Source organism: Dipteris shenzhenensis, chromosome 12, assembly GCF_047967505.1.
Source record: "Dipteris shenzhenensis isolate YYH24624 ecotype China chromosome 12, Dip_SZ_1.0, whole genome shotgun sequence".
Taxonomy (NCBI): Eukaryota; Viridiplantae; Streptophyta; class Polypodiopsida; order Gleicheniales; family Dipteridaceae; genus Dipteris; species Dipteris shenzhenensis.
In genome coordinates this window covers 23,208,793-23,222,359 of record NC_141607.1, presented here as the reverse complement: position 1 = coordinate 23,222,359, position 13,567 = coordinate 23,208,793, and the positions used below count along the sequence as shown (strand labels likewise).

Below are 13,567 nucleotides of genomic sequence, written 5' to 3'. Positions count from 1 at the left end.
CGAATGTGAGGAATAATGAACCTCTTGACAAAAAGAGAAATCACAGATAGAGCTTGTGCATCCCTAGAATCCCATCTTTTCTGCTCTGCTGTGGGAGCCACTGGAGTAGCAGCTGCTCCAATTGCTTGTGCTGCATTTTGACCTCTATCCCTGCCTCCAGCTGTAAGAGTGACAGGTGTAGCCACAGAATTTGGCCTGGCCTCATCTCTATTGACATAATCCCAAAGATGTCTGCCAACCAAGATGTTGCGTACCATAAAACTCCACCAGGAGTAGTTGGTGCCATCCAACTTATCCCTCTGCGTGAGGACTCCAAACACCTCATTGGGGTTGTTCTGAGCCATTTTTGCTAGATAAACTCAAAAAACACAGCAAACTAGACAAGTAAAATCCCTTCCTGGGACGTAAAATACACAGCCAGAGTCTGCCAAAGAAAATCTGCCCATAGTGACAAGTACTGTCACAGCCTATTAGAGCCTTGAAATGCACCACAATGCTCTGCAAATGCCCAAAAATTTGCAAAGAAAATCTGCAAAAAGTGGCAAAGTTTGCAATTTGACTCACATTGAGTCCAAAACTGCTTGCAAATCTCCCAAATGGTCTTGCAACTGCCAAATTGCATCCGAATGCCAAAAGCCCCAATTTCTTCAAGGAAATTGCATCCAAAAGAGGGCAACTTAATTGAAAGCCCCAAAAATGCTTGAAATTACAGTTCAAAACCAAAAGCTCCAAATTTTGGGGTGAAATTGAGCAAATGTGACTGAAATTTCAAGTCCCCTGCAAAAGCCCAGAACTTCCACCTGCTACAAAGAAATGCCTGCTACAGCCAAACAATGGCTCAATGCTACAATAGTACGGATGATCGTACTATTGTACGGACGGATAGCAGACTCTTCATCCTTTGCAGCCTTTGTCTCCTCAGACTCTTCATCCTTCTCCACTTCTGTAATAGTTAACTTGGGTGCGGGTGCAATGGAAACTTCCCAGATCTTCTCTTTAGATAGGGGCTCTGTCTCCTAAAAGGCCACGTCCTTGCCAATGAGTATCTGTCGCTTCACTGGAAGAAGAGGCAGTGTGCCTTGGATTCTTTACTATACCCGACGAAGATACATCTCTTGCTCTTGGAATCCAACTTCTTTTTCTCTGCGTCTTCAGCCTTGTTGCATTTGGAGTCTTAAGATTTGCCCTTGCCGGGCTTGTCTTTTGCCAGAAGTGCTTTGTCATCCTCTTTCTTGTGCACCTTCTCCCAAGCCTCCTCTTGCAGCAATAAGGGTCCAAGCTCTTCGGAAGTAGGAGGCTTGTTCCTCTCTCTTGCTGTGACAGTTGTGACATAACCCTTGAAGCTTCCGGGTGGCATGCCAAGTGTCAGCAATGCTAGTTGGCTTGAATCCACCTTTTGACCAACTGAGGGTAATTGATCTCTTTCCACTTTGACTTTCGTCAGGTGGTCATAACCAAAATCTCCCTCATCCATGCCCATGTTGAAGAGCTGATGTTGAAGAGTCAGAATACGAGATGTGTTGTCTGTCTCATATGGATCCTTCAGAGTGGCCCACGCCTCTATTGACATATCTGCCATCCGAATATGAGGAATAATTGAATCTGTGGTCATCCCTACGATCAACGCAAGGGCTTGGGCATCTTTATCGTCCCATGCTTCGAGTTCATCTGCATCTACATGCACCATCAACTTTGTCCTTTGGCTTTGCCTCCATTCTTGTTTGATCTTCCGCAACTTCCAAGCCACTAGATGACTCCTGATCTTCACCTTGCAGATGAGATAGGTGATCACAGGCCAACCAGCAAAGGGCTGTGAGAACTCTCTGAAGGCTAACGCCGGCTCCACACTGCCTCTTGTAGGCTTCAGTGGCTGATGAGAAATGAGGGAGAGGGGGTGCTTTAGATAGGGGCTGGCGGCCCCCCTTGAGATGACCGACCAGCAAGGCAGTTTCCCCACCAGGGCCGACCAGCCTAGGTTGGCTGAGCCAACCAGCTTAGGGGTAGGCCTATAAATAGGGCCTCCTCTGGCCTATTCTTTTGCTGCTGCTGCTGTGTATCCTGCAGCCCACACAGCCTCCCTCAAATCACCTCCCCGTCATGGTCCAATGTGCCCTTTGTCCTCCTCATAGGGGGGCTCACAGGTGGGGACATTGACCTCCAACAGGCGAAGCATTTAGTGGTACATATCTCTCCAGTCCTTTGCTGTGGCCCTTGGTTTCTGGCTATGTCTTTACCTGCATCTTCATTTCAAAAGGTAAGCATGCCCAGAAGCGGGGGTGGCATTGTCTCTGATCCTCAGACAGATGCTGTAGTATTGCATGTTTGGAATCAAGCTGAATTTTCTTTCATGAAACTTTGTTTACTATTTAGCTTAATTACTTTGACCACACAGTATATGTATCTTGTGCCGTTCTTAGTGTCCTGTTAGCATTTTGATGGTTTGATCTTTACGATTGCAGGTCTTTCGCTCACAAGATTATAACTCTTTGCTGTATGCCTTCAAGCAGGTTAGTCATTGTGAATTGGTTGCTTTGATAATGAGGAATGCATTTCCATGGTGTCAAGTTAAACATGTATAAGTTGTAAATACTTTTGCGAATTTGATCAGCTTTTCGATAAAGTGGAGGTGACCAAGCCCGTAGCTAGTCGCTCTACATCGGCTGAAATCTATGTTATTTGTTTGAGGTATCGAGCTCCTGCAAAAATTGATCCTTGTCTCTTGGACATCAAACACCTGTTTCAAGAGATTGTGGAACCCCCAAAGGTAGTGATATTGCCTCTTTCACTCGAGCTCGTCCTCTTATCTCTCTAGCTTCTTGTCTTATCTCTCTGTCTCACTACCCCAAAGGTGTTGATATTGCCTTTTTTTTTCTAGCTCCTCTTATCTGTCTATCTCTATTCTTTAGTCCTCTTGGTGAAGGTCATTCGCGAAAAGAAAGGACAGATGAAAGGAAGAGATGAAGGCAAGATAGATATGTAAGATAGATATAAATGGATGCTCAAGTATGTGTGGGTGCGTGGGTTTGTATGTGTGAGAGCATATTTTTATACTATGGTCTACACCCACTGTTGGGTGCTGATGACGTCAATGGGGATGTCGTAGTAGCTAGTCCTTGCTATGCGTGATGGAGTTTATGGTTTTCAATCTTATGAGTGACTATCGTGAGATTGAAACTGCACTATGTTGTGTTTTTAGAGGATGAGTTGCCTGACTGGTTTCATTTTATTGTTTGTAAAGGTGGTGGCTTTGTTGGTTAATAGTTTATTTCAACTGCAGGTAGTCGATGTACTGCGAGGTACGAAGCAGAAACGCCATCGTGAAGGGTATTATTTTATTCCCCCTTGCGACAGTTCTACCAGATGTTAGGGATGAATTGAATTTAAAGCACCTTTACTGTATTGATAAGATTTGTTATTTGTAATCTTGAAAAGATTTAGTATCTGTAAGTTTATGCTGGGGATTGCAGTTACGAAGAGGGGAACACAACACTTCGAAAGGAGTGCTTGGCTTCAGATTTTGTTTGGGCTGATAAGCCCTTGGACTTGTTGGGTGCCATCACTTCAATTTCATTCAATGACCCTGCGTGCACCTCTATCCTAAACAACCAGTTTACAATAGAAGAGGTGCGTTGAATCTTTTATCTATCCAGTTTTATATCCTTTTTCTTAAGAAAGTTTTATATGCCTCTGCTTTTGATGTTGTAGGTGAAATTACTATGTGAAGATCTTCGGGTCTTGGGCAAGCAGGAGTTCAAACAGCTTCTCAAGTAGGTTAAGTGGGCTCTTGTAACGTGACCATTTCAACAGATTGCCTTTTTAGATTTTCAGGTCATTGTAATCTGATGGATTTATGTTTATTTAATAGCTGTTGTTCTGTCAGGTGGTTTTGAACTTGTGGTTCCTGGTTATCTTTTGTCAGGTGGTGTTAAATTGAAAAGGTTTTGTTGTCGTCATAGGACAAGCTTAAAAGATCTGAATGTTTGATGTTGTGAAGATGGCGGTCGAATGTTCGAAAAGCTTTATCTGAAGCAGACACTCCATTATCTGTAATGGAAGAAAACACTGACGCTCCAGTAAAGGATGAAGATGAGGAAATCTTGAATGAGATGGGGGAATTGAAGGCAATGATGGAGGCAAAGAACAGAAGAGAAAAAAAAACTCTTGCAAAACGGCGTGCAAAGGTCTGTAATACTCTGAGAGAGGGGATTACGTTCTTGTTTTGATGGGAAAGTGCTTTACCTTTGTTGTATTGTATTGATTGCAGGTAAAAGCGCGCACTACAACAGGTATGCAACTTGATGTCATGGAAGACGGATATGTAGAGGGTGGCCTATTTTCTCTTTCTTCTTTGAAGGTAAGTTCATGATCTTTTAAAGAAAGAAAGAACTCTCTTTAACAAGGTGTTAAGCAAAAGCTCCTTTCTGAAGGATATACGACGTCACACGTGTAAAGGAAGTAAAAGGCCTGTATTTTATTAGCCATCCGCAATAGAATTGAGAGTACAAATGAACTGTTACCTTTATATACTAACTCCAAAATGTGTTGCAACCTTGAAATAAAAGTTATTATCTATGACCTTAGAATGACCTTACTCTAAGGTCCTAACCTATAGAATACATTCCTCGTGAGAGAGCACACAAATGGAGGTGGAAGTGCATGGTGTAGAATTTTGGACTTTAGAACAACAAAATCTGAATTTGTACGATTGGATTTATTCTAGTCTTACAAAGGTATTTATTGATCTTCTCAAAGAGATTGGCTTGCAACAAACGTATGCATAAGAGCGCCTATAGAATACATTCCGTATGAGAAAGCAGACTAATAGAAACGGGAGCACATGCTGAAGTTACAATAAAATTTCTTGAAAGAGATTGGTGCTCAACAAACATATGCAGAAGAGAGCTCACAATGTGCATGGGGTGGAGGCTCAACAAGGGGTGGCCTAAGCTGAAGTACAAAATAGGAGGTTCCTCTGAAGTAGCAACTCAACAATGAAGGTTAGTATGTGTGTAGAGAGAGAGAGGTAGTGTTAAAGAAGATAGTGGTGGAGGTTGCTTGCTACAATGCTTCCTGCAGCGGAAGATAGATGAAACAAGGTAGTGCCAAGGATTCATACAAATCCGATTTCAAATTTCACTTCTTTTCATGATTGTGTATTAGTGTAGACAGAGATACAGGTGCGGATACTAAATGAACAATGCTGTAGAGAGGAAGAATAGAAACACTAATATATTCTTGTCTAAGGATGGACCAAATCATATACAAAAGATGGGCGCAGTCTACCACCCTCTATCAGCAGGGTGCTGACTAGATGTGGACCCTTGTGATAACCAAAGCTGTTCTCCTACCTCCTCGTGGCACCTTCAAAACATTCAGCCTGCATTGCTCTCCTAGAGCTTGTGTGGGCCTCACCCCCCTTCTTGCTGCTCCCTTAGACAGCCTATCGTAAGGCAGAGTTTGCTCCTGGATCCTTGACTCCTTGCGGCTGTGTAGGCCACCCAATGGTGAGGCACAAGTCTCCCTTTGAACCTGTCCTTGCTGCTGCTGTGTAGGCAGCCAATTGTGAGGGTCTTCTACAGGTCTTCTGGGCCTCCTTGCTGCAGTGGTAGCCGCCCAAACTGAAGCACCAAAGCCTCTGCAAACTGGAATGTGGAATGCCCCCTTTGTGGGCCCCCTTTTATAGGGCTGTCGCCCTCCAAATTCTGCTGACTTTCCTACAGACTGGGCCAACCCAGTCTGTAGATCTCCTGCAGCCAACCAACCTGTTCCTGGCCTGTAAATGGCCCCAGAAGCTGCTCCTTGCTGCCCCGTGGCAGTGCTTACACCCGCCTGTCTGCCACATGCTCCCAGCCTGCCTGACCTGTCCTGCAGCTCAAAACAACTCCTGTATGCTGCATCTTTTCCTCCTGTCCCTCACGCAGGCCTTTGCTGCCTGGAGACCTGCCCTTGGGTACCTCTGAACAGTCCTGTTCTGACTGTGCAGACTCCGCCTAACTGCCATGTGGCAGTTGTCAAGGTCGAGCCGCCTTCTTGTGCTGTACATGCTGCCCATGTGGCAGCCTTGCGCTCCTTGTCAGATCTGCCTCTGTGGCAGACTGTCTCTGCCCACAGGGCATCTAACCACTGCTGGTACACCTCTTCCAGCTCTTCTCATTTGGGGGCTCACTGATGGGTGTTGACCTTCTAAACTCCAACATCCCTGCTCATCGACACATCTGCCTCGCTTACCTTTGGGAATGGCTCCACAACATACCATGGACCATGCCATGGAGTTACTCCTTAGTAGTCAACTAGTCATCCGGCAAACATATTGTTCAGCTAGGAGGAGGAAGAGGAACTTGCAAGGCAATTTTAAGAGTATCTTGCAAAGCAATTTTAAGAGTATCTCAAAGCCGGTGATATTCAACAATGTCACTGTGGGTCGCTGCACTTCTTCTCAGTAAAAAGGAGGATGGAAGTCATCAGTTGTGGGTGGATTACAAGGGGTTGAATACATTGAGTGTCAAGAATAGATATCCTCTTCCACGTATGGATGACCTGATATAACATTTGCATGGTGGAACTTCACTGAAATTATTCTTGTTCAGGATATCACTCTATACATTTCAAACCAAAAGATGTTCCTAAAACTCATGTGTGGTCATTACGAGTTTCTTGTAATGCCGTTTGGTCTTATGAATGCTTCAACCAACTTCCAATAGTTGAACAACTTATTTTGTCCATATCTTGGAAAGTTTGTAGTTGTGTTCTTGGACTATATATTGATTTATAGTAAATCAATCGAAGTTTATGAGCAACACCTTCGTCTCGTCTTGGACATATTAGAAAAGGAAACTTATATGCTAAGAAATCTTCCTTAAGCATGACCTTCTCTATTTGTGTAACGGGCATCCACACGCCCGTGGCCATGCTAGCTAGTGCCAGCGCAGGTAGCCAGGTCAATGGCCATGCAAGCATCCATACAGCCATGCAGGCAGCCCTCGCAGTCAACGGACAGTCAACGCCACGTCATCACAGGTCAAAGTTGACTTTTTGTCAAAAGGCAACGGGTTGACTTTTGACCAACCTGGTCAACACCAAACGTTGACCAGCCGACCAAGGTGAACGGTCAGTGTTGACCAAGTCGGCCAGGCTGACCTATCACTGTATAAAAGGGCAGCCTTTGGCCCTCATTCATCATCCAATCCTCAAGCCTTCAAGGCTTTAGAGCAGTAGAGTCGGGCCTTCCCGCAGCAGACCAACAGGGTAGCCTCAGCCTCTTCAGGGATCTAGTGAGGATGATCACCTCCTCTAGGTAGTCTAGTCTTCTAGTTTTGCAGTGAGGGTTTCAGCCCCTTCATACAGTTGTATTCAGCCCTTTGGGCATTCACTCTTCGGAGGTCCACTACATTCTCTCCCTTTGATTCTCTCACTCACATCCACAGCATCACTTTCTGTATTGAGTGCATCATTTTGCAGTTGCAGTTAGTATTGAGCAGGAGAGAGAGTGAGGATAGTGTATCTCCCGCTACAACCTGAGTGTAGAAAAGGGATGGGGCAGACTTAGCAAAGGGGAATAGATAGTACACATGAGAGAGAGAGAGAGAGAGAGAGAGAGTCGTATTAACGTCTTTGGGAGGCGTCACAGGCCTATGAGATAAAGTACAATCAGGAAAATAACTCATACAAGCCACCATGGGCTGAAGCGAAGGGCTCGCTAAGGCCCTTGCTGAGTGCTAAGCTAAGCTAATGATCTCAAAACTCAAATCTTGGAAAAGAACACATTCTGAGGCTCTCAAGAGGTTGTAGTAGGCAGTGCGAAAGCTCCAAGGACACATCTGGGAGTCGTGGTATCCCTTTGATAGGACACAAAGATGCCGCGTATCTATAGTTGTCGGGCTGTCTCTCACTGTGGTGGGGGGCGTGGTCTCCGAGACTCTGTATGCGGTGAGCGACATCAAGGGCGACACCTCGGATCAGTCGGTCTCCTGTGAGTAGAGTAGAAATGGGCTAGACCTTATCGTGTGTGCTGTGACCATCCTCTGTGGTCCTTGCTCTGCGTTGTCTCTACTCATTGATCCATGCTGCCCTCATGTTGGCTATCTCCTCATCCTCTACTCCAATGTGCCCCAAGGCTGACTCAAAGGCATAAAAGTCAATGACTTGTCTCTGTGCCGCTCAGTGTCCTATGGTGTTGTCCACTCTTTCTATTTGATCTGTTGTAATAGAGTCTCCGTGTGTCTCCGCATCTCCATAAGAAAGAGGCTAACACACATCTAGTCATAGAATTGGATCAGATAGGAGAGTAGATTGAATCCGTGTCCATCCTGAAAGAAGCAGTGATAGCGCCATCGGGATCTCATAGTAAGCAGGGCAAACACGTAGGAAGTGCTACTTTGTCGCCCTTGTTGCCAGTGTACATACTCTGCAAGTCCGCTGCTCTGTAGGTGTACTTGTAGCTCTCCTTACCTCGATCCTCAACTGGTGAGATGAGACCCGCATATGTCCTATGGCAATCCTTAGCGCACGGGTAACTTATTTGTCCTCCAGATACTGGGGCCTGATGATCAATCCATCCTTTGATACTCTCAAGAAGTGAAAACCTTGCATTTGCACTGTCTGCATAAGCGTGCTAGCTGCTCCATATACACGTCCTTGTTGAAGCCTCCATGAAGGCAGGCTGACTAGACTTTCTTTTGCCACAATGGTCTCAGAAGTGAGCTGCAATACAAAGCACAATTCCACTATGGTTGATTCTGCTTCTCAAGCAAAAGGCCCATCAAAGTCTTTGTGTTGTTGTTGTACTCCTAAGCACCAATGCTTGATGAGTCACTATCTGTTGGCTAACTTGATGGGTTGGTTCCAAAGACTCCAAAGAAGGCACCTTCATCTCTTGAAACTATCTGACCTAGATGCAAGAGAATTGTTGTTTCCAGGGGACGAATTGGGAGAGAAAATTCCATAGAATTTATCCGCAACACACAGTACAAGGGCCCAAAAACAATTTGGGCTGGACCCCCCCGAAAGAATCTTTATTGCACTCAAAATTTTAGTACAGGTAAATCCACACCGAGCCCAAAAGCTGCGTTGTCTATATATCAAAAACTCAGATCATTACAATATTCGTGGGATACAGGGTGAGTGCCCCAAAATTGGCAACTCGCCCTTACCCATATGCTCCAAACTAATCTAAGCCACATGTCATGGTAGGCTTCTTGTGGGGCCTTTCAAGCCTTTTGTTACATGAAAATGTGAAGTCTTGGAGGATGGCAAAAGCCCTGTTAAAACTAGAACAATAAACCATTCTCGAAAACATGCAACAACAATTAATTGAAAGCACACAACCATGGCACCCATTATTGTTAGTCTTTCGCATGCAAATCAAATGCGTCCTAGTGTACACTGGCATCCTCATCATGCAAACCAATGCGCAAATAAAAATACTCGGGTTGATTGAGGTCAGCCCTCTTGACTGTAGTCAAGTCTCCTCGATTGTAGTCAGGTCTCTCTAACCGAAGTTAGCTCTGTGGCTCTCTGACTGACTGTAGTCAACTCTCTTTGACTGAAGTCAAGCCTCTTGGCCGTGGCCAAGTCTCTTTGACCAAAGTCAAATAAATCTTTGATCGTAGTCAAACACTTTGACCCTAGTCAAATATGAAAAGAATTCTCTTTTATTACTTGGGATAATTACAAATTGCAAATTGGTGACATACACCCACTTACATCCCCAAGCATTGTATTAAGTGATTGCATTTGTCTCTTGCTTTATGGCATATTTCTATTTGACATGCTGGTTAATCTAGTGAAAGTGAGGTTCATCCTCATCCACATGCAACAAAAGGGCTGGCTTAGTATTTCCTTCTGTAGCTTGCCTTCTTGAGCTACTCTTTGGGAAATATCGGACATTTTCCCCCCTTTTTTCAAACGAAGGACTTCTATTAAGTTGGAAAAAAACTCCAAGACCAAGCTCATTGGACACCTAGTAGGGCAAAATCAAGCTCTTGTAATAGAGCTAGAGAAAATCCAAGTTGAGGCTGAAAGTGCCACCTCAACCCTACGAAGGACTTTGAGAAGAACGGGGAGCCACTCCACTCCGTGATAGTGGATCTTTGTATCCTGTGTGGTCTTGATATATCATATAACATGCATTAGACCTAGGGTCGGCGTATGCAGGCATGCCCATTCTGTCGTCTTCATCTATCTACAGCAGAAGGTACTTAACTGAAGTGAAAGAGAGAAGACAAATGTGAATTGATTGTGTGCAATCAAAGACTCCCCCTTCCCTCTCTTCTCCCAAAGTATTACTCCCTTTTGCTTCCCTTGGCCATGAACCAAGAGCACCTCGAGGAATACTACTGCTTGCCACTGGGTTTCAGTATGAATGAGAGCCTCCTCAACTAGTGGTGCTTAGAGGCTTGGTGAGAGATACCTGCAGAATGCTAGGTGGATGCCAGCTTATGAAGGTCGATTATGCTGCTGGAGATTCCAGGATGAAGGCGGCTTATGAATGTCTTAGCTGAGAGGTCTGAGTAGAAGGCCTGAGTGGAACGAGCTGGAGTGGAGGTCTGTGTGTGTGTGTGTGTGTGTGTGTGAGAGAGAGAGAGAGAGAGAGAGAGAGAGAGAGTTGACACCATCTTCTTACTATAGGGTAAGAAAGACCTTGAAGCAGTGGAGTCTGCTGGATCATCAGATGAGGACAGCGAAGCTGAAATTCTGAACAGTTCTCATTCTATGAAGAAATCAGAGGCTGAAGAAAGTGATGTGGATTCTGATACAGAAAGGCAGAGATATGATGCAGAACTTGATGACTACCTTGAGCGTGCATATGAACGGTATCGAAATGCAACAGATGGAAGTACTAAACGTAGGAAAAGGGCAAGACTGACTAATTCAGGCAAGGAACTGTGGCAGGTAAGATTTCTATTTATTTGAAGGATATTCTTAATTTGTTTCTAACAAGACTTTTTTCTGCTCGCTCCATTTTTTTTGATCCCTCCAAATGTGCACCTTCGTTTCAGGAAAATGAGATTCCAGAAGATATTTCTAAAGGAGGGGAGGATATTTCTAGTGATGGTGATGAAGCCAATGATGTGGCTAATCCCCTAGTTGTGCCTTTGTCTGTTGAAGCTAGACCGTCAAAAGAGCAGCTTGTAACTCAGTGGTTCAGTCAGGATGTTTTTGCAGGCTTCGAAGAGGCAGAGGTTGAGAGTGTTGGTAAGGTTAAGAAGGCATCATCTATAGGTTTGGAAAAGGGCACTGCCAACAAGGAGTTACGAGTTGAAGCTGCACAGGTTCTCTCGTCCACAAAGAATGTTACTAATGAAGACTTCGAGGTGGTTGCTGCAGAGCCGAGTGGCTCTGAGTCATCTTCAGGGGATGAGGATTATGATACTGATTCAAAAGCTGAAATATTAGCATATGCTAGGAAAATGCTTCGGAAGAAGAGCAGGGAGGAAGTAATTGATTCTGGGTATAACAGATACACATTTAATGATGAACACTTACCTGATTGGTTTGTTGATGATGAGAAGAGATATTCTCAACCAATAAAGCCTGTTACAAAGGAAGAGGTTGAAGCAATGAAAGCTCAATTTCATGCAATCAATACGCGACCTGTGAAAAAGGTCGCAGAGGCAAAAGCGCGGAAAAAGCGGAGGGCGTTGAAGAAGCTGGAGGGTATCAAGCATAAAGTAAATGCTATATCTGATCAGCCAGATGTATCAGCTCAAGCTAAAACCAAGATGATTGACCGGTTGTACAAGAAAGCCTCTGCCACTCCCAGGAAATCGAAGGAGCTGGTGGTATCCAAAAAGGGTGGGAGGACAAATGGACGGAAAGGGAAGACTTTAGTAGATCGTCGGATGAAGAAGGACAAAAGATCACACGGTATGGGTAAACCTGGTAGAAAGGGTAAGCAGGCTTCAAGTAAGAAACAAAGGAAGGGAAAGGCTTCTAATCAACATGTGCAAAGAGGCAGGAAGTAAGCACATTTGATCAACCTCTGCAAGAGGCGGCAAGTAAAGCAATGCTAGAGTTTTAGATCATGTGAGAGAGTACACAAATGTAACAAATAACTTCAGATAAAAGTTTCAAGAATGTTATGTTGAGTTGCGCTAGTTTTTGGCTTACGTGATTCTGGCTGCTGTGCTGTGTTCTGCTATTCCTATCTATGAGAAGCTTTGGGTTTGAACCTTCTAATCAACATGTGCAAAGAGGCAGGAAGTTAGCACGTTTGATCAACCTCTGCAAAGAGGTGGCAAGTAAAGCAATGCTAGAGTTTTAGGTCATGTGAGTGACAGTACACAAATGTAACAAAAAACTTCAGATGAACGTTTCAAGAATTTTATGTTAGAGTAGCGCAAGTTTTTGGCTTACGTGATTCAGGCCGCTGTGCTGTGTTCTGCTATTCCTATCTATGAGAAGCTTTGGGTTTGAGCACATGAGCTTTCCTTTTCAGAACCACAGTGCATTGTACTTGCTATAAGAGTCTAATTGAATTGAGATGTGTCATCATCGTCATGTCTAGGACTGAGTTGACTTTGCAGGAGACACGATTTTGACATATTAGGGTAAGTAGGTATGTGGATCTGCAACATTTTGGAGGTACTCAAAAGTGATTGAATGATAATAGTAACTTCTTGTTCTGCACATGTGACTTGTTCATGGCATGCACACACTTGCATGTGCGTGCTCATGTATGTAGGCTTTCAATTGGTAATCTACTTTTTTTTGTGTGTACCACTAATGTGCAGACTAAAGTTGATGATAACTAGAATCACTCTTTGATCGTATGTATCTAGGGGAGATTCCTACAGTTATACTTTGATGAAGATGATTGTGGGCTTTGTGTCAGTTTAAGGGGCTCATTACAAGGTACCCGATGATACTTGAAACTGCCCGATGGAGATCCGTAGTGAGTGAGGCATATGAAGCTCAGTGTACCCCGATGGTGTAATGAATCCCTTCTCTGAAATACGAAGACAATGATCTCTATAGAAACTCAGCTTCACTGGAAGCTCTCTCAGTTCCAACTAGGTTCTAAAGGTGTATAGCTGCTACAGGAGATCCTCTCGAATGACCTGGTTGGTGTGTGGCCCGATCGAGATGGTGGATGGGAGTACCGGAGGGGCATCCAAACTGTGCTGAAAAGGAGATATCCTATCGATGTGAAACCCGTCTCACAAACCATCTGTGAGTCTGTGCATACCAGCATCGCTCGTCTCCCTCTGTTGCCAACCTCATGGAGTCGTCGAGAGCCAATCATGGCAACCTCTGTCTCCCTGATGTGCAGTCCCCATATGATCTAACCCGGTGTAGATATGTGATGGTCTGAAAGGCTGCATCTAGCTGGAGTGGAGACGCACCAAACTCGGCCTAAATGATATGATGTGGTATAGATGGTTTCCCCCGGATCATCCGTGAGAGCATAAGGATCTGCAGGCGCTCCACCCGTGTCCACTCTATCTCTGACATGTCAGGTCCCCAACAAGGGCTGCCATACATGCCGGCTAGTTGGACCAAGGAGTCGAAGAGAAGAGCCTTGGTTTGAGGGTCCTGGAAGTGGGAGTGGAAGCATTGTCTCTCTAGG

At 44.6% G+C, this 13,567-nt stretch overlaps 1 protein-coding gene across 1 annotated transcript in view; it reads left to right on the top strand.

Moving 5' to 3' along the window:
• Positions 1 to 12,351, top strand: part of LOC147895991 (FtsJ-like methyltransferase family protein) — a 45,656-nt gene extending 33,305 nt beyond the window's left edge. Inside the window, exons 2-10 of the mRNA XM_087382312.1 lie at positions 2,460 to 2,507; positions 2,609 to 2,764; positions 3,278 to 3,324; positions 3,468 to 3,624; positions 3,706 to 3,767; positions 3,995 to 4,181; positions 4,265 to 4,354; positions 10,627 to 10,890; positions 10,998 to 12,351. Of these exons, the coding sequence (XP_087238438.1) occupies positions 2,460 to 2,507; positions 2,609 to 2,764; positions 3,278 to 3,324; positions 3,468 to 3,624; positions 3,706 to 3,767; positions 3,995 to 4,181; positions 4,265 to 4,354; positions 10,627 to 10,890; positions 10,998 to 11,963 (1,977 nt within the window). The 3' untranslated portion in view covers positions 11,964 to 12,351. The remainder of the gene's footprint in view (positions 1 to 2,459; positions 2,508 to 2,608; positions 2,765 to 3,277; positions 3,325 to 3,467; positions 3,625 to 3,705; positions 3,768 to 3,994; positions 4,182 to 4,264; positions 4,355 to 10,626; positions 10,891 to 10,997) is intronic.
• Positions 12,352 to 13,567: the final 1,216 nt, after the last annotated feature.